At 44.6% G+C, this 22,910-nt stretch overlaps 2 protein-coding genes across 3 annotated transcripts in view; one reads left to right on the forward strand and one right to left on the reverse strand.

The window, feature by feature from the left end:
• The first annotated feature begins 6,735 nt into the window (after window positions 1–6,735).
• Window positions 6,736–17,393, forward strand: ddx23 (DEAD (Asp-Glu-Ala-Asp) box polypeptide 23). Its single transcript, XM_046343334.1, has 17 exons — window positions 6,736–6,917; window positions 8,720–8,895; window positions 9,931–10,056; window positions 10,337–10,430; window positions 10,543–10,608; window positions 10,740–10,878; window positions 11,734–11,867; window positions 12,386–12,498; window positions 12,973–13,116; window positions 13,244–13,469; window positions 13,584–13,729; window positions 13,847–14,024; window positions 14,177–14,419; window positions 14,568–14,719; window positions 14,805–14,913; window positions 15,159–15,333; window positions 16,489–17,393. The coding sequence occupies exons 1-17, from the start codon at window positions 6,915–6,917 to the stop codon at window positions 16,710–16,712; spliced, it is 2,448 nt and encodes an 815-aa protein (XP_046199290.1). The 5' UTR covers window positions 6,736–6,914; the 3' UTR covers window positions 16,713–17,393.
• A 146-nt stretch (window positions 17,394–17,539) lies between these two features.
• The window catches only part of cacnb3a (calcium channel, voltage-dependent, beta 3a), a 33,204-nt gene continuing 27,833 nt past the window's right edge, over window positions 17,540–22,910 (reverse strand). The window contains exon 14 of one of the 2 annotated variants that reach the window (XM_046343335.1): window positions 17,540–21,983. In XM_046343335.1, coding sequence (XP_046199291.1) covers window positions 21,573–21,983 — 411 coding nt within the window. In that variant the 3' untranslated portion in view covers window positions 17,540–21,572. The remainder of the gene's footprint in view (window positions 21,984–22,910) is intronic. The other variant, XM_046343336.1, reaches the window with a different exon arrangement.

Here is a 22,910-nt window from a genome sequence, read left to right on the forward strand (position 1 = left end):
TGAGGGCTCTGTTTACCTCAGCTCCTGTGCTGGCCCATCCGGATCCCTCTTTGGCGTTCATAGTGAAGGTGGATGCATCCGAGGCTGGGATTGGAGCCGTTCTCTCTCAGCGCTCGGGTACGCCACCGAAGCTCCGCCCCTGTGCCTTCTTCTCGAAGAAGCTCAGCCCAAGGGAGCGAAACTATGACGTGGGGGACCGGGAGCTTTTGACTGTTGTCAAGGCTCTGAAGGTGTGGAGACATTGGCTTGAGGGGGCTAAACACCCTTTTCTCATCTGGACTGACCACCGCAATCTGGAGTACATCCGGGCAGCGAGGAGACTGAACCCTCGCCAAGCAAGGTGGGCCATGTTTTTCACTCGTTTTGTTCTTTCCCTTTCCTACAGACCAGGTTCCCAAAACATGAAAGCAGACGCACTGTCCCGACTGTATGACACAGAGGAGTGGCCAATGGATCCCACTCCCATACTCCTGGCATCCTGCCTGGTGGCGCCGGTAGTGTGGCAGCTGGACGCGGACATTCAGTAGGCATTCCTGCACTACGGGGTGCCTGAGGATATAGTGTCTGATCAAGGTCCCTAGTTCACTTCGAGGGTCTGTAAGGCATTTATGGAACGTCTGGGGGTCTCGATCAGCCTTACCTCAGGGTTTCATCCCGAGAGTAATGGGCAGGTGGTGAGACTGAACCAGGATGTGGGCAGGTTTCTGCGGTCGTATTGCCAGGATCGGCCAGGGGAGTGGGCAGAGTTCGTGCCCTGCGCCGAGGTGGCTCAGAACTCGCTCCGCCACTCTGCCACTCCTCCACTAATCGCTCCCCCTTCCAGTGCGTACTGGGGTACCAGCCGGTTCTGGCTCCTTGGCATCAGAGTCAGACCGAGGCTCCTGCGGTGGACGACTGGTTCAGGCTCGCGGAGGAGACATGGGACGCCGCCCGGTGTTTGCACCGGGAGACCGGGTCTGGCTCTCAACCCAGAACCTGCCCCTATGCCTGCCCTGCCGGAAGCTGGGTCCGCGTTTTTTTGGGGCCAGTTAAAGTCCTGAGGAGAGTGAACGAGGTTTGTTATAGGTTACAGCTTCCCCCTGGTTACCATATTAACCCCTCGTTTCATGTTTCTATCCTCAGGTTGGTGAAGGTTGGCCCGTTCCAAGAGTTTGAGGTACGGGAGGTTCCTTTGCCCCCTCCGGACATCGAGGGGGACCCGGCGTACTCCGTTCACTCTATCCTGGATTCCAGGCATCGGACGATTGGCCTTCAGTACCTCATGGAGCGGGAGGGGTACCGTCCGGTGGAGTACGTGTTGGACCCTTCAATGCTGCGGGTCCTCTCCTTGTTCGGGCGGACTCATTTTCCATGTGTTTTGTCTTGTTTATCCTCACACCGGGTTTCAATTCCCTCAATCATTTGTTGTGTATTTAACCCTCTGTTTCCCCCATGTCTTTGTGTGGGATTGTTTATTTGTAAGTGCTTGTGAACGTGTTGTTTGGTGCGTGCCGGGTTTTTGTACCCAATTATTCTTGTTATTTTTTGCCTTGGGTTTTATTATTAAACTGCTCCGGCTATTACCAAGTTTTGCCCTCCTGCGTCTGACTTCCCTGCCACTGATTACACACTCTGTACATTAACTGAATTTTTGGCTACGTTTGTATTTTTATGAATAATGACTAAATGAGGTATACATTTAACATAGAATTATAACTAATAGAATTATACCCTGTCTGGTGAAAAATGTTTGTACATAGGCCAAGAGGAAGTGTTAACAGACCATTTGTGATCACAGTGAAACTAACAACAGGAAAGATGTCTTGTCCCTAACCAGGGAGGGGAGAAACCTGACTGACATTTTTCCCATTCCTCCTTGCAAAACAACTCGAGCTCAGTGAGGTTGGATGGAGAGCATTTGTGAACAGCAGTTTTCAGTTCTTTCCACAGATTCTCGATTGGATTCAGGTCTGGACTTTGACTTGGCCATTCTAACACCTGGATATGTTTATTTTTTAACCATTCCATTGTAGATTTTGCTTTATGTTTTGGATCATTGTCTTGTTGGAAGACAAATCTCCATCCCAGTCTCAGGTCTTTTGCAGACTCCATCAGGTTTTCTTACAGAATGGTCCTGTATTTGGCTCCATCCAACTTCCCATCAATTTTAACCATCTTCCCTGTCCCTGCTGAAGCAAAGCAGGCCCAAACCATGATGCTGCCACCACCATGTTTGACAGTGGGGATGGTGTGTTCAGGGTGATGAGCTGTGTTGCTTTTACGCCAAACATAACGTTTTGCATTGTTGCCAAAAAGTTCAATTTTGGTTTCATCTGACCAGAGCACCTTCTTCCACATGTTTGGTGTGTCTCCCAGGTGGCTTGTGGCAAACTTTAAACAACACTTTTTATGGATATCTTTAAGAAATGGCTTTCTCCTTGCCACTCTTCCATAAAGGCCAGATTTATGCAATATACGACTGATTGTTGTCCTATGGACAGAGTCTCCCACCACAGCTGTAGATCTCTGCAGTTCATCCAGAGTGATCATGGGCCTCTTGGCTGCATCTCTGATCAGTCTTCTCCTTGTATGAGCTGAAAGTTTAGAGGGACGGCCAGGTATTGGTAGATTTGCAGTGGTCTGATACTCCTCCCATTTCAATATTATCGCTTGCACATGTCACGCCTTGGTCTTAGTATTTTGTGTTTTCTTTAATTATTTGGTCAGGCCAGGGTGTGACATGGGTTTATGTTGTTGTATTTCGTATTGGGGTTTTTGTATTATTGGGATTGCGGCTGAGTAGGGGTGTTGTATGGGCTTGGCTGCCTGAGGCGGTTCTCAATCAGAGTCAGGTGATTCTCGTTGTCTCTGATTAGGAACCTTATTTAGGTAGCCTTTTTTCGCTTTGTATTTCGTGGGTGATTGTTCCTGTCTCTGTGTAGTTTCACCAGATAGGCTGTAATAGGTTTCACGTTCCGTTTGTTGTTTTGTTATTTTGTATCGTTACTTCATGTGTCACTTTTTCTGTTAAAGTCATGAGTAACCACTACGCTGCATTTCGGTCCGACTCTCTTTCCACAAAGAAGAACGTCGTTACAGCACAGTGCTCCTTGGGATGTTTAAAGCTTGGGAAATCTTTTTTGTATCCAAATCCGGCTTTAAACTTCTTCACAACAGTATCTCGGACCTGCCTGGCGTGTTCCTTGTTCTTCATGATGCTCTCTGTGCTTTTAACGGACCTCTGAGACTATTACAGTGCAGGTGCATTTATACGGAGACTGGATTACACACAGGTGGATTGTAGTTATCATCATTAGTCATTTAGGTCAACATTGGATCATTCAGAGATCCTCACTGAACTTCTGGAGAGAGTTTGCTGCACTGAAAGTAAAGGGGCTGAATAATTTTGCACGCCCAATTTTTCAGTTTTTGATTTGTTAAAAATGTTTGAAATATCCAATAAATGTCGTTCCACTTCATGATTGTGTCCCACTTGTTGTTGATTCTTCACAAAAAAATACAGTTTTATATCTTTATGTTTGAAGCCTGAAATGTGGCAAAAGGTCGCAAAGTTCAAGGGGGCCAAATACTTTCGCAAGGCACTGTATGTGTTGGAATGGAATTGAAAAGCAGCTTTGTCATTGTCTTAGAGGAGAAGGGACATTTATGACGAAATGAGAGGTATATAAACCAATATACATGAAATGATGGGTAGAGCTCTCGGGAATAAACGCTATTGATTAATATTGAGACTGATCTTTGTCTATTTTATGCAAATAAGAACCTTACAAATTCTTAGAAATGGACAAAGTGTTTTGCTTTGTTATAATTGAATTGGTTAATGAACATATAGGAATTGAATTCTTCTAAAATCATGTTGGAGCTAAGTTTGGGCCAACTAATTGTTTTTAGTTCAGGTAACACTTGGACTGAAAAGTTAAGTAAACCCAAAAAATAACCAGTTACTTAATAACAAGTAATTGAAACCACTAGATTTTTTTGTACAGTTTAGAGCATTTGGGGGATTTTGTTGAATTTTCGCTCCATACTTATTATGATTTAGCCAGGAGCAAGAAAAGAACACATGATAACATTACATTTTCTCTCAAATCTGTCTGTCAGGCTATTTATTTTGTGGCAACAACTGTTGTCATAGCAACAGTAGGATGGTATAAAGTGTGTGTGTGTGTGTGCGCGCGTGTGTGTGTGCGTGCGTGTGAACAGTTGGCTGAGGTTTTTCCTACACCAAAAAATATACACAATCATACCGTTGACCTTGATGTGTCCATACATTCTTTGTGAGAAAATCCTTTGCCTCAAGACATATTTTGTCATTCAATCAACCTTAAAAATCAATTACGTAGCCTGTATTCCATTCCATTTCAAATCAATGCAGTGTTTGATAGACAGTGCATTGCTTTGTTTCACATTGTCACTGAAGCTGTGTATGAATCTGAAGATACAGTATTAACCCTGTCTCATTTTCCACCTTTTTCTTCTCCTCTTTAGTTCACAGATGAGAAAAGACTAAACAAAATACAGAGAAAGAAAGATTCTCATTGACAGCTTCACCTCATATTCATAACAGCATCCACCGTTACTATACAACCGAGTGAATAATCAATGTATTGTTCCCCCCCTGTTATATTTCAGTTTCAACCCCTGTTTAGCATCAACTTTGATCTGTCTTCATGCTGATATAGTTTTCTCATCCATTGCTGCTCCGCACCTCTCTCTCAATGTCCCCCTGGAGCCAAAGGTGGGCCCAGAATAAGAATCAGTTCCTCTCCCGTCTCAGCTCCTGGCGAGGCTGTCTGTCCTTAAACTCTGTGTTTACCTTTGCACAGACTATAGTAGAGATTGAGATATGAATATGACTATTGAGATATGATATGAAGACAGGTACAGTACAGTGACTGATACTCTGACATAAGCTATCCTGCAAAAGCCATAGATTCCCTATCACCCAACCATACTTCCGCTGTAGTAGCCTACTGTGCTATGCCTTGTTGTTCCTGTCTACTTGTCTGTGTGCACAAGTGTGTGTCCTCTCGTGGGATGTGGGATTGTGTCCTCTTGTGTCCGTGTGTGTCCTCTTGTGGATGTGGGATTGTGTCCGTGTGTGTCCTCTTGTGGATGTGGGATTGTGTCCGTGTGTGTCCTCTTGTGGATGTGGGATTGTGTCCGTGTGTGTCCTCTTGTGGATGTGGGATTGTGTTCGTGTGTGTCCTCTTGTGGATGTGGGATTGTGTCCGTGTGTGTTCTCTTGTGGATGTGGGATTGTGTCCGTGTGTGTCCTCTCGTGGGATGTGGGATTGTGTCCGTGTGTCCTCTCGTGGGATGTTGGATTGTGTCCGTGTGTGTCCTCTCGTGGGATGTGGGATTGTGTCCGTGTGTGTCCTCTCGTGGGATGTGGGATTGTGTCCGTGTGTGTTCTCTTGTGGATGTGGGATTGTGTCTCCAAATGGCAGATAAAGCAAATCCTTTAACCAGATCTTCCAGATACAACAATCCTCAATTTCAGAGAGAGGCATTCTGCTTTGAAAATCTGCAGACTACGGTGCAGAGTCGGTAGAGTGTGGAGCATATAACACACGTGGCTCATAGTGGAATAGGGAGAGGCGGGCCCAGGAATCTAGTGGCGGCTGCAAGGGACTGTACAGAGGGGGTAAAGGGGAACAATAAGGACAGATGGGGGAAAGGTGAGAGGCAGCCGGGCAGGAATCGGTTCTGAGAGAAACACCTGTGATTCAATGACTGGAATGTGATTGATAGTCTCTACATGAATAGATGGCTGACTAAATCACACCTGGCTAAATGAAACTGGGTGTCTCTTTTCCCCTTTCCCTCCATCTCTCGATCACCTAACTGTTTTGTGATACTGCAGATGAATGCGAAGGCCCTTCTCAATAATAGGCAATATACACAGTTAGGGGAAATTTTCGATGTTGCATGGAGGATTTCCTTTCCTTTTAATGTTATACTGAAGTCATAGTGAAATATCAAATCAAATGTGAGTATAGAAGTGGAATGCCACAAATTAATTTCAACCAATGTAAACCTAATGGATTGATAGAATGTTTCCGTTCTCTTCTCCGGAACATTGTAATAGGATAACTCTAATGGAGTGTTCCTCTCTCAATGGAAGGGAAACACAGATTATTAAACCATTATCAACATCCATCATCTAAGAATACAATTACCACCGTTTATATAAGTAGAAGCATTATTAGAATGCAGTCTTCCTTTCAGTTGTCCGACGGGCTCTGTTTAAATTCCAATTTGCTATAGATTTCTCAATACTCGAAGACTCCATGTACTGTTTGTTCCATTTAGACGGGGGACCAGGGATTAACAAGTAAACTAGGTTCCAAACAAATAAAATAATGCAAACATAATTTGCTACAATACATGTAACTCATGAGAACATTCTGCAGGATGCATCTCATAATATAAGGACTCTTCTCTTGTTTATTGCATAAACTTGGGGATCTTCAATGAATAAATGTGTGGAACAGTCTCTTTATATCTCGCCTACTGTATCCATAGGCTGTATTACGTTGTTTACATAGGCTACTACATCACTGACTCGACTATCTATCAGAGCGTAGCAGATTTGCTTCTCGTTTGTTGAAAACACATAAGCAAGTTTGCGCCACCTTGCGTTTCAAACGTGCATAACAGCTCAACGAATTACCACGCAGGCATTTAGGTATCCTTGTTCTAAACAATGTGGGCCCTAACCTTGTTCCGGTGTTTCTTGGGAAATGTAGGGAAATGGGTTTAACACCATGCTGAACCTACACTGTGCAACGCCTCTAGAAAACCACAATTACCAGACTCAGAATCCGCTGTTCTTTTCATTTGTGGCGTTGTGCAACATGGCGGCTTGGTAAAACGAAGATAGTTCGTAAGCATCTTGTTTTTAAGAGACCATGGTTCGTATTTAAAGTTATATACATGCATTTTACCTACTTATGTTATGCTGTAAAACCTTACAGTTGCAGTGTTAAATAACGTTTGGACTTTAATCCATGAAACGTGTTCTTTTTCTATAATCTGTCCCCCAGTCGTTAACGAGCTTGCTTGCTAGCTAGTATCTAATGTTAGCTATCTAGCTACGTAACGTTAGGAAGTTAAAAATAAAATCCACTAAATCGCTTTTTTCTTCTTCTTTAGCCCAGCGTTGATACTGTCCCAGAATGTTTTGCATGTCAGCAGTCAGGTTTTTAATTCCGCGTTCAAAACAACTGGGAACTCGGAAAAAACGAGCTCTGACTGGGGTAAAATCGATTTGAATGGTCATCCAACTCAGAATTCCAACTCGGGAACTCGGGCTTCTTTGTAGAACTTCGGCTTTCTGACCTGAAGATCACTGACGTAATGGTTTAACCTCGTGGTATTCCGAGTTCCCAGTTGTTTTGAACGTGGCATTTAGACAACTGAGAACTCCAGGGGGACCTCAGACTGGTAAAAATCCATTTGAATGGTCATCCAACTCAGAATTCCATCTGGGAACTCGGGCCTCCGAGAATGCTGACTTTCTGACCTAAAGATCGCTGACGTCATGATTTGACCTTGTAATTTTCAGAGTTCCCAGTTGTCTTGCATGCACCATAAGATATAGGATTTTCAAGAAGCAAATGCCGCGTTCAAAACAACTGGGAACTCAGAGGTCAAATAATTAGGTCAGTGATCTAAAGGTCAGTAAGACAGAGCTCTAGAAAGAGACCCAAGATGGAATTCTGAGTTGGATGACCGTTACAATCGCGTTTCCCCTGTCGGAGCTCGTTTTTCCCCCCTCAATTCTCAGTTGTTTTGAATGCACTGAAGTCTGAGATTTCAGAGTCCTGAGCTCTCAAGTTGTTTAAATGCAGCAAAAGTGTCACTTCCATTTTGTATCATCATGATGATGTGGAAGTGACACAGGTGGTGCTTTCAAGGCAACTGGTACTGTGTTCAAACTGGGAACTTGGACATTTCTGACCTGAAGATCACTAAGGTCATGATTTAACCCATTTTTTCAGAGTTCCCAGTTGTAATGAACACAGCATGGGCACTCTGGGAAAGAAAAAAAAACTTCAGGTCGGAAAGTATGAGCTCTAAAAAGATGTCTACTTTTCCGACTTGGGATTCCAAGTAGAATGACTGTTCAAAACTGTTTTTCCCAGTCAAAGTTTGTTTGTTGTTGTTGTCTTGAAACACACTGAAGTTGGAAGTCAGAGTTCTCAGTTGTTTGGAACTCCGTATTTGCTTCTTGGAAGTCCAATATCTTGAAAACTTGACGACTGACACGCAAAACATTTGGTACTGCATTAACAATGGACTAATGAAGAAAAAAATACCAAAAGATTGTTTTTGAGTCTTGCAAAAAATAATCATGATGATAATATCATACTTGCTAGTTACCTCAGTAGCTACCTAGGTAGATAATTACCTGACATTTAGCTAGTTCACTAACCAACCACCAACTCATTAGAGAGCTAGCTAGATAGTTATTGAGCGTGCAATTATTTATTCCAGCCCAGCACTAAAACACTTGAGTCAAATTATCGTTGTCTTTTTTTGTGATTAGCTAGTTGATAGGATGATGGTTACACCATTAATTGTTGTCTCCGTTTATCAATTTCATGTACAATCAGAACTTAATAGTGGGGGTTGGGAACGTAATACACTGAGACGATGGTAACGTGGACTTGATGACCTACAGCTCGAAGCTATATTCATTCTGTCCTCACAGATGGCTGGTGATCCAACCGACAAGAACAATGCAGCAGAGACCTCAGGAGTCAAGGATAAGGATCGGGAGCGGAAACGCAGTCGCTCACGAGAGCGTGAACGCAAAGGATCCCCGTCCAAGGACCGGAAACCTCGCCAACGCTCTCGTGAACGCAACCGATCCAAATCCGCAGAAAGGTTTGAATGCCGCAGAATTATTGGTCGTGGGTGAATGCGAACAACCTGCCAGAATGGTTTCAACCTTTCGGGTGCATTAAGTACAGCTTCCCTACAGATTGAAATGCACTGCTGCCATAATCAGGGCAACGAGGAATCCAGGGATGGAAGATGCTGCTGTACCTTTAATATTCCCATTCTCTAAAACAGTATTTTTCAGCCCTGGTCCTGGCCAAACACTTCATTCAGCTCATTGAGGGCTTGATGGTTAGTTGACAAGTTGAGTCAGGTGTGCTTGTCCAGGGTTACAATAAAAAATGTGTACTGTTGGTGGTACTTCAGGACCAGGGTTTGGAAACGCTGTATTTAAACAGCCTTTTTTGTCCTCGTGCTAGGTAGCAGAAGCCACAGCAGCTATTTTGGAATTTTATTTAGACATTTCCACAGCGCAACGAAGTAGTCCATTCTGAGCCTGATTGGCTGACTATCCTTTGCTGTTCAATGCGATGTTCTAAGTGCCGTTCCAAAATGGTTGGTGTGGCTTCTGCTACCTAGCATGAAAACGAAAAAGGCTGTTTAAATTAAAAATGAGCAGTATTTCAATCTTCTCGATTTATCAGTTTGTATAATGGGAATATTAGGAGTACAGCGACATCTTCCATCCCTGGAGTGAGGTACGTTTTACATGCAGCGGTGCGTTTCGACCTGTAGGGAAGATGTGCGACCGACTGATCGAAACTATTCTGGCTAGGCGAACCACGCCTGCTATCTGACTCGGTCTTTCCACTGTATTTGAAAGGTGTCCTGTGTTAAGTTCATGTTTTAAGTATCCCTATATTTCTGTTATTACGGGGCTATCACTCTGTTATTAGTGCGCCTGCGCAGCAGTCTCGTTGATGAATCTGGCCTGAGTGCAATGGCAGCCATGTAGTGCGCTAATACGGTTTAGTAAATGTTAAACTGGAACCTTGTTCTTTTCATTTCAAGTCAACTTCCAGTGGGTTTATTGCAGGTTGGTAATATTTCTATGTCTCTGACCTTTCCTTCCCCCTCCAGAGATCGCCGTCTGAAGGACAAGGAGAGAGAAAAGGAGCACGACCGGGACAAGAACAGAGAGAGGGGTCGCAAGGACCGCGATAAGGACGGTCACCGCAGAGACAAAGACTGCAGCAAGAAATCCAGGTCTGTAGGCTTGAATCAGACTGGTGTTTTTAGTCACCGGGTGACTATTCGGTGCCGGCTTGAGCCGAATAACAAGATCAAGGTGTCCTATTGATATGGTTCCATCCAGACGCGTTATAAAGATCTGATGGTTCTCAGCAGAATGTTTATCTGGAACACTCCCACGTTGTGCCATTCAGGAACTGAGTGTGAGCTATGCGTCTTTAAAACATCACGCAATATGCAGAGACATTTTCAAATCGTTTTCCGCTACCTTTTCAACTTCTACTTCTCCTTACAGAAGCGTCTCCCCCAAGTCCAAGGACAGGATAAAGAGGGAGAAGGATTTGAAGAAAGAGGAGGATGAGGAAGATGAGAAAAAGAAGAAAAGCAAGGTAAGACCAGGGAGTGGTCTCTCTATTCTCCCAAGCCCAGCTAACTACCACGTTGTGATTTACGTCGAGTTGCATTGTTTTCATAATGATTATTTCTCTGCATCTCTCTTAGGTCCAGCCACTGTCTCTAGAGGAACTTCTAGCCAAGAAGAAGGCAGAGGAGGAGGCGGAGGCAAAGGTGAGACCTTAACAGTGCTCGTTTGAGAGTTAATCTGTTGGGTGTTGCAGTGAGGAGCAAGATGGGAGTGTACGAATTAAGAATGTTAAGCTAAGTTTCTCCTCATGATTTTGAATGCCTTTCTCTCTCAGCCCAAGTTCCTGTCCAAGGCAGAGCGCGAGGCAGAGGCTCTGAAAAGGAGGCAGCAGCAGACTGAGGAGAGGAAGAAGACTATCGATGAGGACAGGAAGAAGAGGAGGATGTTCCAGGACATCGGGAGGAAGATGATGGGTGAGTAGGAGGGGCTTGGGGTTAGTCGGGAGGAAGATGGTGGGTGAGTAGGAGGGGCTTGGGGTTAGTCGGGAGGAAGATGGTGGGTGAGTAGGAGGGGCTTGGGGTTAGTCGGGAGGAAGATGGTGGGTGAGTAGGAGGGGCTTGGGGTGTTGTAACTTTTAATGGGTTACATAGTTAATGTTTACAGTCAATTAATTGAGCTGAATCTAAAGATATTTTCTTTACAGTTATTTACATATGTAATTGTATTAGAATTTGTGTGATGGAGATTGAGAGAACTACATTCATATTTATGTTGTATTGGTTAGTATTGGATTACGCTGTTAACTTTAAGTACCAGAATGCCTTTCGACAGGTAGTAGAAAAATAAAGAACGTGCCAGTTATGTACAAGTGACAAATGATTATCCTGACTGTCACTAGCAACTTTCTTTTATTGTTTGTAGATTCTAAAGTTATTAAATGTAACGTGAACGAGTATTGTTACTAAAAGAAGCTTTCACTTCACAACTCGACGTCCCCAGTCATTACTTTGAAGATAGTTATTCTATGTGGGGTTAGTCAGGTCGCAATATTCTGAATGTCGCTGATAGAAATGTCTTCTAAAGAACTTAACTGATTCCCTTTTCTACACGACAAAGAAGCACGTCTGTTCTACATCATGTGTTTCTATCTAAACGTTCAGTAACGTTGCACCCCACTGAACATGACCTAGGTTTCTGGAAGTTGGGTATCTAACTGTTAGACCTCTGGTTCGGTCTCTGACTGTGCTTGGAGTGAGGATGTAAGTTGTTTTAACAGTTCCATTGAAAATACTGTTGGCTCACAAAGTGTATATCTGTCCGTGTCCCAGAGGACCCCCAGGAGAGGGACAGACGAGAACGGAGAGAGCGGATGGAGCGGGAGAACAACGGGGACCAAGCGGATGACGGAAGACAGAAGATCAGAGAGGAGAAGGATAAGGGCAAGGAGCTCCAGGCCATCAAGGTATGTCTGGAGATTGAGGTTCTGCCATGGGCGGTTTCAGGTAAACAGGCTCATTTCTGGGTTGTATTCATTCATTCATTCATTCATTCATTCATGGATACCGTAGCAAAACATAGCTACATTTTTTGCAACAAAAAATGGAAACAATGTTTCTTATTGAACAACGTGAGTCGTCCCTGCCTGGTTGAATCTGTCGTCCTGTGTTTGGTGCCTAGTGATTATGACCCTGGACTAAAAACATGTTCACTGGAGATTCTCAGATGAATTTGTTATTTTTTTGTCAAATCAAACTTTGTCTCATGCGCTGAATACAACAAGTGTAGACTTTACTGTGAAATGCTTACTTACAAGCCCTTAACCAACAGTGCAGTTCAAGAAGGAGAAAATACTTACCAAGTAGACTAAAATAAAAAGTAATAATAAAAAGTAACACAATAACGAGGCTATATACAGGGGGCACCGGTACCGAGTGAACTAAGTGTTTGAGCCGGTGTACTGTGCCGTCTCTGTCCAATCAGGAGCGTTACCTGGGCGGGACTAAGAAGCGCCGGCGGACACGTCACCTGAATGACAGGAAGTTTGTCTTTGAGTGGGATGCCTCTGAAGACACGTCTACCGACTACAACCCCATGTGAGTCTGCATATGAAGGCTGGGATGATGAATTCAGTTTCACCAACAAGATGTGTCCGAATTAGAGGCCTTCACGGGTCCAACAGAGACGAAATGTGGAGTCATTTGTTATAGGCTGTTTGTAAGGACACGTAACTGGCTAATTTGGTCAATGTCACTTGTTTATTTATGGAGTTGGCAGCGTTTGGCTGGAGGTTTCTCTCTCGCTCTCTCTCTCACCGGTTCTGAACGCGTCTCTCAGATCCGAAACATGCACAGGTCTGTTTTTCCACGGTCCTTTTCAGAACGGGTTTGACAGGGCAGTCAGAACTGTTCTGAAAAGGACCGTGGGAAAACCGGCCCGTGCCAGTTTCGGATCTGAGAGAGCGACTCATATCGCTAACCTTTAACAACTTTGCTCCTTCAATAGACATTTCTCTCCTATGCCCCCTGCTCTCTTCCCACCTAATATCCCGCTCTGCCTCCGTCTCCCAGTTATAAGGAGAAGCACCAGGTCCAGCTGTATGGCCGGGGCTTCATCGCTGGGATCGACCTCAAGCAACAGAAGAAAGACCAGTCCCATTTCTACGTGGACATGATGGAGACGAGACGTACACTGGAGGAGAAGGAGCAGGAGGAGTGAGTCACGCGCACACAAACACACCTGACAAACTAACACGCCCGCTACAAAGCATTGGAATCGATGCCTTTGAAACGGGTAATTGCCGTCCAGTAACCTCTGCGCCGTCCCCTTCCCGCTCCTCAGGGTGCGACTGAAGAAGGTTCATAAGAAGGAGGCCAAGCAGCGTTGGGATGACAGGCACTGGTCGCAGAAGAAGCTGGAGGAGATGGCGGACAGGGACTGGCGTATCTTCAGGGAGGATTACAGTATCACCACCAAGGGTGGCAAGATCCCCCACCCCATCAGGAACTGGAAGGAGTACAACCTGCCCCCACACATCGTGGAGGTCATCGACAACTGTGGCTACAAGGTCAGCTGTGAGGACTTGGCATGCACACACCACCTTTGGGCCTTTTCCTGATCCAGCGCTGAAGCCGTTACTTGCTGCATAAAAAATGGCCTCTTTGTTTCCCTTGTTGTCCAGGATCCAACGCCTATCCAGAGACAAGCCATCCCCATTGGCTTACAGAACCGCGACATCATCGGCGTGGCTGAGACGGGTAGTGGTAAAACGGCTGCCTTCCTCATCCCCCTATTGGTCTGGATCACAACCCTGCCTAAGGATGAAAGGTGAGGTGTCGCCTCTCCAACCAGAGGGTTACCCCTCAAACTACTCTCCCAAGATTTGCATGTCCTTCATTCAAAGCACACATCCTTCTCACCCCCCTCTTTCCCCTGTTCCTGTAGGATTGAGGACTCGGACCAGGGTCCGTATGCAGTGATCCTGGCCCCCACCCGTGAGCTGGCGCAACAGATCGAGGAGGAGACCCTTAAGTTTGGGAAACCTCTGGGCATCCGCACCGTGGCTGTCATTGGAGGTATCTCCAGGGAGGACCAGGGATTCCGCCTCCGGATGGGCTGCGAGGTCAGACACTAGAAAACAACACACACACACACACATTTTTGCACACACACACATTTTTGCACACACAGACATGCAGATTCACACGTACAAAATATTATTCCCCATATTAAGATGCGTGCTTGTGAGGTCTGAGTAAACGCGCGTGTTTCCAGATAGTGATAGCCACCCCAGGTCGTCTGATAGACGTGTTGGAGAACAGATACCTGGTCCTGGGCCGCTGTACCTACGTGGTACTGGACGAGGCTGACCGCATGATAGACATGGGCTTCGAGCCTGACGTCCAGAAGATCCTGGAGTACATCCCTGTGACCAATCAGAAACCAGACACGGACGAAGCAGAGGACCCTGAGAAAATGAAGATGAACTTCGAGATGGGAAAACACAAGTACAGACAGGTGAGAGATTGTTAAAGCCGTAGCAGATAAACACACACTGAAGAAAATATATTTTTTTATAGCTAGCTGTACAATTTAAGAAGAGAATTCTCTTTCCCCTGTCTTTCCTCCTTCCATCCGTCTCTCTCCATCTCGCTCTGTTTCTCAGACGGTCATGTTCACAGCTACCATGCCCGCGGCGGTAGAGCGGTTGGCCCGTAACTACCTGCGTCGTCCGGCCGTGGTGTACATCGGTTCAGCTGGTAAACCCCATGAGAGAGTGGAACAGAAGGTCCTGCTCATGGGAGAGGGAGAGAAGAGGTAACAGACTCGAGAGACACACACATCACTTCTATCCCTGAAGCTGTAGCTAATGCCGAGTCTCCCTTGTTGTCTCGTCTTCCAGGAAGAGGCTGCTGGATGTTTTGGCGCGCGGGTTCGAGCCGCCCATCATCATCTTCGTCAACCAGAAGAAGGGTGTCGACGTGCTGGCCAAGTCTCTGGAGAAGATGGGGGTGAGACCTCATACTTTCTAATACCTGAGCTGTGCTGTTTTGTTTCCCCGGTACAATGTAACGACTGCAATAGCTCCAAAAGTGCAAACGCATTGCTAAATCAAGGGCACCTCAAATACATCTATTTTGACCTTTTGTCATCCTTTCACCACTACTATGGCTACGCTAGGAACCAGGAGGTTGATAATGGTTCTCTTTCTAATGATGTTTCTCTTTCTCTCCCTCTCTCGCCTGGTCTCTTTCAGTACAATGCTTGCACGTTGCACGGTGGCAAGGGCCAGGAGCAGAGAGAGTTTGCTCTGTCCAACCTGAAGGCTGGAGCCAAGGACATCCTGGTGGCCACCGACGTGGCTGGGAGAGGTATCGACATCCACGACGTCTCCATGGTGCTCAACTACGACATGGCCAAGAACATCGAGGGTAAGACCATGCATGACCTTTGACCCTGGGGTCTCTCGAGCTGGGCGACGTGGAGAAAAATCCGTATCGCGATCAAATCCCTGAATTGATGCGATGATGATGATAAATAGAACGATATGTTTATAACAATAATGTGCACCACAGTTGCACTACTAGTTTGATGGTTGTTGCCATCAATTTGCCCATTTAACAATCACATTTGTCTAGTGTAGGCTACTTGTAATAATAAACGATTTTAGTGAAATGCCTGCGATAAGTGATCAGTATGGTCAGTGTCGATCATTTTCAGTTTTATCGTTCCAGCTCTTGGTCACTCGCCTGTCTGTTGGATTTTGTTACGTCATAGAGACTTTGTACTGCCTTCCATATTTGTAGACCGGGGTTAAAGTTCTCTGTCACAGCGGCGTATGGAGTATCTATTCCTCCATCAGTTAAAAAATGTATATAATATATAAAGAATATAATTTAGAGTAGACTTTGCAAGTTCGCTGTCTTGAGCCTCCAGAGTGCCAGAGAGGACAAATGGAGCACATCTTCACGACAGTTATGCTTGACAGCGAAGAAAATGCTTGTGTCCAGCTCAAACCATTCCAAAAAACATGACCCATATTACCGGAGCGACCTCTCCTCCTTTATATCGCGGAATCACACGCACTTTCTATAATTTCACAAACCGTGAAAGTAATCCCGGGTGTCTACTTATTGGTTTGATCACAAACGACCTTGTTCAGTCATGCTACCTAGCTATTTAATAAGCTGGTGACTTGAGAGTACTTGCGTCTAGGCCAACATGGTGAGCACAAGGAAGAAAGGAAAAACGGCTGCTGCTCATGAGATTGATGTCAGCCTAACCGTATTAAAAATCAACCCCTTTCTGGTGCTCCTTCAATTCTGTTTGGTGCCTAGTGTTTTTACAGTTGGGCGCAGTGTGTGTGTGTGGAAGAGTAAAGGTTTCTTGCAGTGTTTTCCCCTAATTGACACAATAGCATGCAGATCGTTAAGCATGTATATTCTGCAAGGTTAACTTGGTCCCAGACAGTCGATCTGAGATTGACTTAAGTTTCAGTCGTGGATTTAGTTTTTAATGCTTTAACTGCTGTCGATCTTTTTGTCTTACTACTTATTGTGACGTTACCCCTTCGCCCTCCCCTCCAGACTACATCCATCGTATCGGTCGTACGGGTCGCGCTGGGAAGAGCGGCGTGGCGCTGACCTTCCTCACCAAGGAGGACTCGTCAGTGTTCTACGACCTGAAGCAGGCCTTCCTGGAGAGCCCCGTGTCCACCTGCCCCCCCGAGCTGTCCAACCACCCCGACGCCCAGCACAAGCCTGGTACCATCCTCACCAAGAAGAGACGCGAGGAGACCATCTTCGCCTGACGTGCCAGATCACATTAAAGGGTTACGCCACCCTAGGACCTGCCACCACACACACTGGGTTTTCACTCGTTTTAATCATCTGTTTTTGCAGTCTCTCAACACCTACGGTATCCCCCCTCCTTCCTTCCTGTGTCTTCTGTTCTTTTCTAATTTTCTTTCTCTTTCACAGTCTTGCCACTCTCTTCAGTCCTCCTTTCTCATTCCTGCATTGTTATGCTTCCCCTTCTGTAGCCCGGCTACTGTACGAAATGTTAGGCTGATGGAAGGGCCTGGGGGTTCATATTCTGGTTTTGGAAAAGGTTTTGGTTTTTGCTACAGGAGAATAAAGGGCCTCTTGGTCTGTGTGAGGAAGGGACGTTAATGGAAGGTCATGTGAGCGCCAAACCTACACTTATTTCAAAGAGCCCCTGTAACAACACACAAGCGCTCCCAAAAGGCCAAGACAGAAATGTTGTAGTGTGATTGTGTATTATTATGTTTTAAATTGGAGTTAGCCCTGTTGTGACAAGTTTTAAAGTTGTGTAAAAAGACCAATACATTGAATACCTTTTGTCTCCCAGAGAAACATGGTAGATGTGGTGTTTTTTCTTTCATCAGTCAGCTGGTTATGATGAGTATTTTGGAATGTGATGTTTGCTACGTTGAATTCTATGAAGTGAATAAAACCCAACTTTTGACTGACACCGTTTTTAAAATAAGTCTTTCATAAACTGATCTCACCAGAAGCCCTACAAAGGTTCTCGTCAATCGAGTCCAGGGAATTGATATCGAAGATTGCTGTCCTAAGAACTACAACGTTCAAGAAAGCACATGACAATGGCAGCATTAAAAGTACATAAAATGTAATGTTTTTATTTTACTTTGACTTTTTACTAATATATTCTTAAATAGAAAGCATTCTATACAGCGACAGGCAGGAAAGGAGCGTCGGGTCACGCTAACACACTGAGTCCGGTGAATAGATAATACATGGTTATAATTTAGTGCAGTTATTGCATTACAAAGCAACCATCAAAAAAAAAAAAAAATTAGTGCAATGGGTTTTTCTTCTACTTACACAAAAAAAGAGGAAGTTCAGAAGGGTTAAGGCGTTTTTAACTCTTTCAATGTTAGGCTTTGTATTGCATACAGAATATAAGACAGGAAACTAAACTATAACCCTTGTATAAATTGTGCTTCATAAATCGAAAAACCTTTTGTCAATTACTACATTGGTCCGCTTTGAAAGTCACATTCCTCCAAAGTACAGTGAAAATCTCTTAAGTGAGCGAAGACTTGCAAGGCTGCATTTAGCAAGTCGCTCAATCCCTCTCTGATAGGTCATCGAGGAACAGGTGGGAATAAATAGCTTCAGAGCCAATCCAAACTGTGCTCAATCCACACATAAAGTAAAACATTTTGTGCAATTAACAAAAAATCAGCCTTTTTGTTTGTATCGTTAAGAGAGAGAATCATGGGGGAAGAAAATACTCAACAGTTTTCCCTTTTCTGTTTCCTTATTCATTAATGTTGTAATTTTAATCTATGTTTCATTATTCTCCGTTATAGTCAGGTTACTCCATATTTGAGATGCATTCTGCTTTTGAAATGGTTAATTGTGGTTAATTTGTAACTCAGAGGAGTGACTGCCTTTTTACAAACAGAATCGTCGACAAGAATATTACTAAATAACGAGGAGAATCGGAATCGATGCATTAAAAGTGTAGAAGAACTGCAAAAAGAAACAATCAGGTTTCATGCAACACTTGCATAGAATTATTTTCTTATTTTTTTTCAATCATGCTGTGATTTTTCAAATAATACAGAACACTTTAAAGTTGCCTATTAGACATGGAAGCAGTAGACCAGTTAGTCCCCATACTTGGTCCGCAGGGACCCTGTTCATGCAGATCTTTGTTCCACAATATGCCCAACTGATCGGTTCATAGACTAACCATGCAGGTATATGGTATCATGTCACAGTTGCTATAGCTGTGAGTCCTTTAGAAATCCAGGAGACCACATCACAAGTTCTAAACACATAATTAGCCAATGAATGTAGTGATCAGTTGAGCACGAATAAGTGATTGGTTGGATCAAAAACCTTCCGATGTAGGTAGACTTGTGGATCTGCTTCGTGAGGTTGACAGTAAAACTGCAGTACACATACAGTATAGACACAGTTCAAACAAAGGGGTTCAGAGGAGATGCTATGTGCTGAATGTGTCTGACAACACTTCCAAACAGCCTGAATAGGTTGTGCTTGGTATATGAAGTGCTCTCTCTCTCTTTTGCCTGGTGTTTGGAGACTCATATAAGTGAGTGTGAAAGGGACGTTGTGCGGATGCTACAATAAAAAAATGTGCTCCACAACTGGAGGACAATCAGAGGAAGGAGTGAGATCAGCCCACCACTAGGGGCAGCTGGAGTCGTAAAAAAGGCATGCGATATTGCATTATTTTGATGCCTGAATTTGTGTGTGTGTGTGTCTGCTTGCATGTGCCTCTGTGTGCCACAGGAAGTTGGTGGCACCTTAATGTTTCCATGTGTTTGATGCCATTCCATTTGCTCCTTTCCAGCCATTATTATGAGCCGTCCTCCCCTCAGCAGCCTCCACTGTTGTTTGCTTGTCTGTGTGTGTGTGTGTTAAGAGTAATATTGATTTGTTACATTCCCTTCATAACTCATGGTGATATTCTGTGTGATATGTGTAATGACATAAACAAGATATGTGAATATACTGCAGCTTTACGGCACTAACATACAGATCACCGTATCGAGGCCTGCGTACCTGTGCCTCTCCCAAAACATTCAGCATCTTCTCAGTAAAAACTATCTGAACTGAAATCAGGAAGAAGTCCATACTGACAAAATTAAATAAACCCCAAAATATAAATACTTATAACAGCCTGGTCTCATAGACATAGACATAACATAGTCAATGTAAATCCAGGACACTCAAATTAGTATGTTATGTTTGGTATGGTTACATAAGAGAGAAGGTTACTAAAGGCAAAAAACGATGAGTGATTGAGCAGAGTGGATGAGTGGGAGTATAACGCGAATGTCTAGCAACCCTAAGGTTGCGTGAATCTCATCACTGGCAATTTTAGCTAATTAGCAACTACTACTTTTTAGCTACTTTGCAACTACTTAGCTAACCCTTACTTGAAAAATAAGCCTAACCTTAACTCATTTAGCTAACCCTTCCCCTAACCCATTAACCTATCTCCTAACCCTAACCCCTAGTGTAGCTAACGTTAGCCACCTAGCTAACGTTAGCCACAACTAATTGGAATTCGTAACATATTATACGTATAGCAAATTCCGTAACATATTGTACGTTTTGCCAATTCCCAACATATTGTACATTTTGCAGATTTGTAACATATCATATGAATTGTAATTGACATATCATATGAAATGACTGATTGACATTCACAAATTAGTACATACCATATGAAACGTAACATATACTTAATTGAGTGTCCAGGATTTACATACAGAATAATACTAAATGCTCTGAGACCAAGTTGATTATAACCAGGTGCCCATTCAATATGTACAATATATATTCGGATGCATTACTATTTCCCATAGCAGATAAGTAAAATGTAGACATTCCTACTTTTGTTTATCCAGAAAGAGCCTATGGTTCCTGTTCTGACCATAATGTGCAAATAGTCCTAAAATAATCATACATGCAATAATAAAGATACATAAACGTCTTAGGGATTTAAGGCCAGTAAATGTGTCATTCTAAAATAGAGAAACCTTATGCAAAGAATCTTAACATTTGACTTGACCTACAGCCAGTAGTTATAGCTTGCTATTGTGGAGGTGAGTAGCCCTGTTGACGTATAGCCTTTTATCTGATTAACATGACACCAGCTAATCAGAATGAGTAAAACCGTAAGCCTGGAAGTGTGTGATTGTAGAAGGTGGTAATGTGCACAGCAATCAGTAATTGTTTTGGGGATAATTGGTACTACATTGTTTCCATAGTTAGGGTGAGTGGTTGGGGACAAGGAGCACACTTATTGTGTACAAGTGGGTGTCTTGTGGCCAAAATTGTAGTTTGGGTATAGCTAGTTGTCTTGGGGCCAGTGGTACATTAGAGATGTCAGTAGTTGTCTGGGGCCAGGGGTACGTTAGAGATGTCAGTAGTTGTCTTGGGGCCGGTGGTACGTTAGAGATGTCAGTAGTTGTCTTGGGGCCGGTGGTACGTTAGAGATGTCAGTAGTTGTCTTGGGGCCAGGGGTACGTTAGAGATGTCAGTAGTTGTCTTGGGGCCAGGGGTACGTTAGAGATGTCAGTAGTTGTCTTGGGGCCGGTGGTACGTTAGAGATGTCAGTAGTTGTCTTGGGGCCAGGGGTACTTTAGAGATCTCAGTAGTTGTCTTGGGGCCAGGGGTACTTTAGAGATGTCAGTAGTTGTCTTGGGGCCAGGGGTACTTTAGAGATCTCAGTAGTTGTCTTGGGGCCAGGGGTACTTTAGAGATCTCAGTAGTTGTCTTGGGGCCAGGGGTACTTTAGAGATGTCAGTAGTTGTCTTGGGGCCAGGGGTACGTTAGAGATGTCAGTAGTTGTCTTGGGGCCAGGGGTACTTTAGAGATCTCAGTAGTTGTCTTGGGGCCAGGGGTACTTTAGAGATGTCAGTAGTTGTCTTGGGGCCAGGGGTACGTTAGAGATGTCAGTAGTTGTCTTGGGGCCAGTGGTACGTTAGAGATGTCTGTAATTGTCTCGGGGCCAGTGGTATGTTAGAGATGTCAGTAGTTGTCTTGGGGCCAGGGGTACGTTAGAGATGTCAGTAGTTGTCTCGGGGCCAGTGGTATGCTAGAAATGTCAGTAGTTGTCTTGGGGCCAGGGTATGTTAGAAATGTCAGTAGTTGTCTCGGGGCCAGGGGCGGCTGCGTTGGCAGTTGTTGCGCTGGTTGTGCCCCTGCTGGGCATCGCGCTGGAGCAGCCTGTCCTGTGATTCATGCCCGTTGGTGCTGTGGACGCCCCCTCGGTGACCGCGGTGAGGGGGGTACCTGTCCCTGTAAGTTTGGGCATGGCAAGGGGACTCAAACTCATCCTCCTCATCTAGTTCCTCTTCTAATTCCTCCACCAGCTCTTCGTCCTCCTCGTCCCCCCGGAGGCGTGGGCCCCCAAGGAGGCCGCGGGACAGGGAGTCGCTGCCTTCTTCAGACGGCATCAGGCTGTCCTGCTCCAGAGGGGAGTGGGCCTCCACCTCCTCACCCTCCACCCCCACACTGCTGTGCTGCACTGGTGGCTGGTTCTTATTCTGGGTCTGGGGTTTGGTGTTGGGGGAGGGAGATAATAAAAAATATTCCATCACAGGGTCTTAGACAGATTCCTAAGTAAACTGCTCTTTTTACGATCCTCATCACACCAAAGACAAATGCTAAAGCTACCACACGTGGGCACACATCACACATACAGTGTGTTCGGAAAGTATTCAGACCCCTTGACTTTTTCCACATTTTGTTCCATTTCAGCCTTATTCTAAAATGTATTAAATAGTTCCCCCCCTCATTAATCACATTTTTGCACATTAAAAATAAAACTGAAATATCACATTTACATAAGTATTCAGACCCTTTACTCATTACTCTGTTGAAGCACCATTGGCAGTGATTACAGCCTCGAGACTTCTTATGCACGACGCTACAAGCTTGGCACACCTGTATTTGAGGAGTTTCTCCCATTCTTCTCTGCAGATTCTGTCAAGCTCTGTCAGGTTGGATGGGGATTGTCACTACACATATATTTTCAGGTCTCTCCAGAGATGTTCGATCAGGTTCAAGTCTGGGCTCACCCACGATCTGCAACTTTTCAGGGCAGTTAGGAATCAACATAAACAGGCAGTTTATAGCTTTTTCAAACAGAAATTTGCATCCTGTAGCACAAACTCCAAAAAGTTCTGGGACACTGTAAAGTCCATGGAGAATAAGAGCACCCTCCTCCCAGCTGCCCACTGCACTGACTCTAGGAAACACTGTCACCACTTATAAATCTACAATAATTGAACATTTCAATAAGCATTTTTCTACAGCTGGCCATGCTTTCCACCTGGCTACCCCTTCCCCCGGGCAACGGCTCTGCACCCCCCACAGCAACTTGCCCAAGCCTCCCCATTTCTCCTTCACCCAAATCCAGATTGTGTTCTGAAATGTTCTGAAGAGCTGCAAAATCTGGACCCCTACAAATCAGCTTA

The sequence above is a fragment of the Oncorhynchus gorbuscha genome, linkage group LG03 (genome assembly GCF_021184085.1).
Source record: "Oncorhynchus gorbuscha isolate QuinsamMale2020 ecotype Even-year linkage group LG03, OgorEven_v1.0, whole genome shotgun sequence".
In the NCBI taxonomy this organism is placed as follows: Eukaryota; Metazoa; Chordata; class Actinopteri; order Salmoniformes; family Salmonidae; genus Oncorhynchus; species Oncorhynchus gorbuscha.

Coding starts and splice junctions, on each gene's coding strand:
- ddx23 (XM_046343334.1), top strand. Junction 10,057..10,336: donor GACTGCAGCAAGAAATCCAG/GTCTGTAGGCTT, acceptor TTCTCCTTACAG/AAGCGTCTCCCCCAAGTCCA. Junction 11,868..12,385: donor AGGAGCTCCAGGCCATCAAG/GTATGTCTGGAG, acceptor CTGTCCAATCAG/GAGCGTTACCTGGGCGGGAC.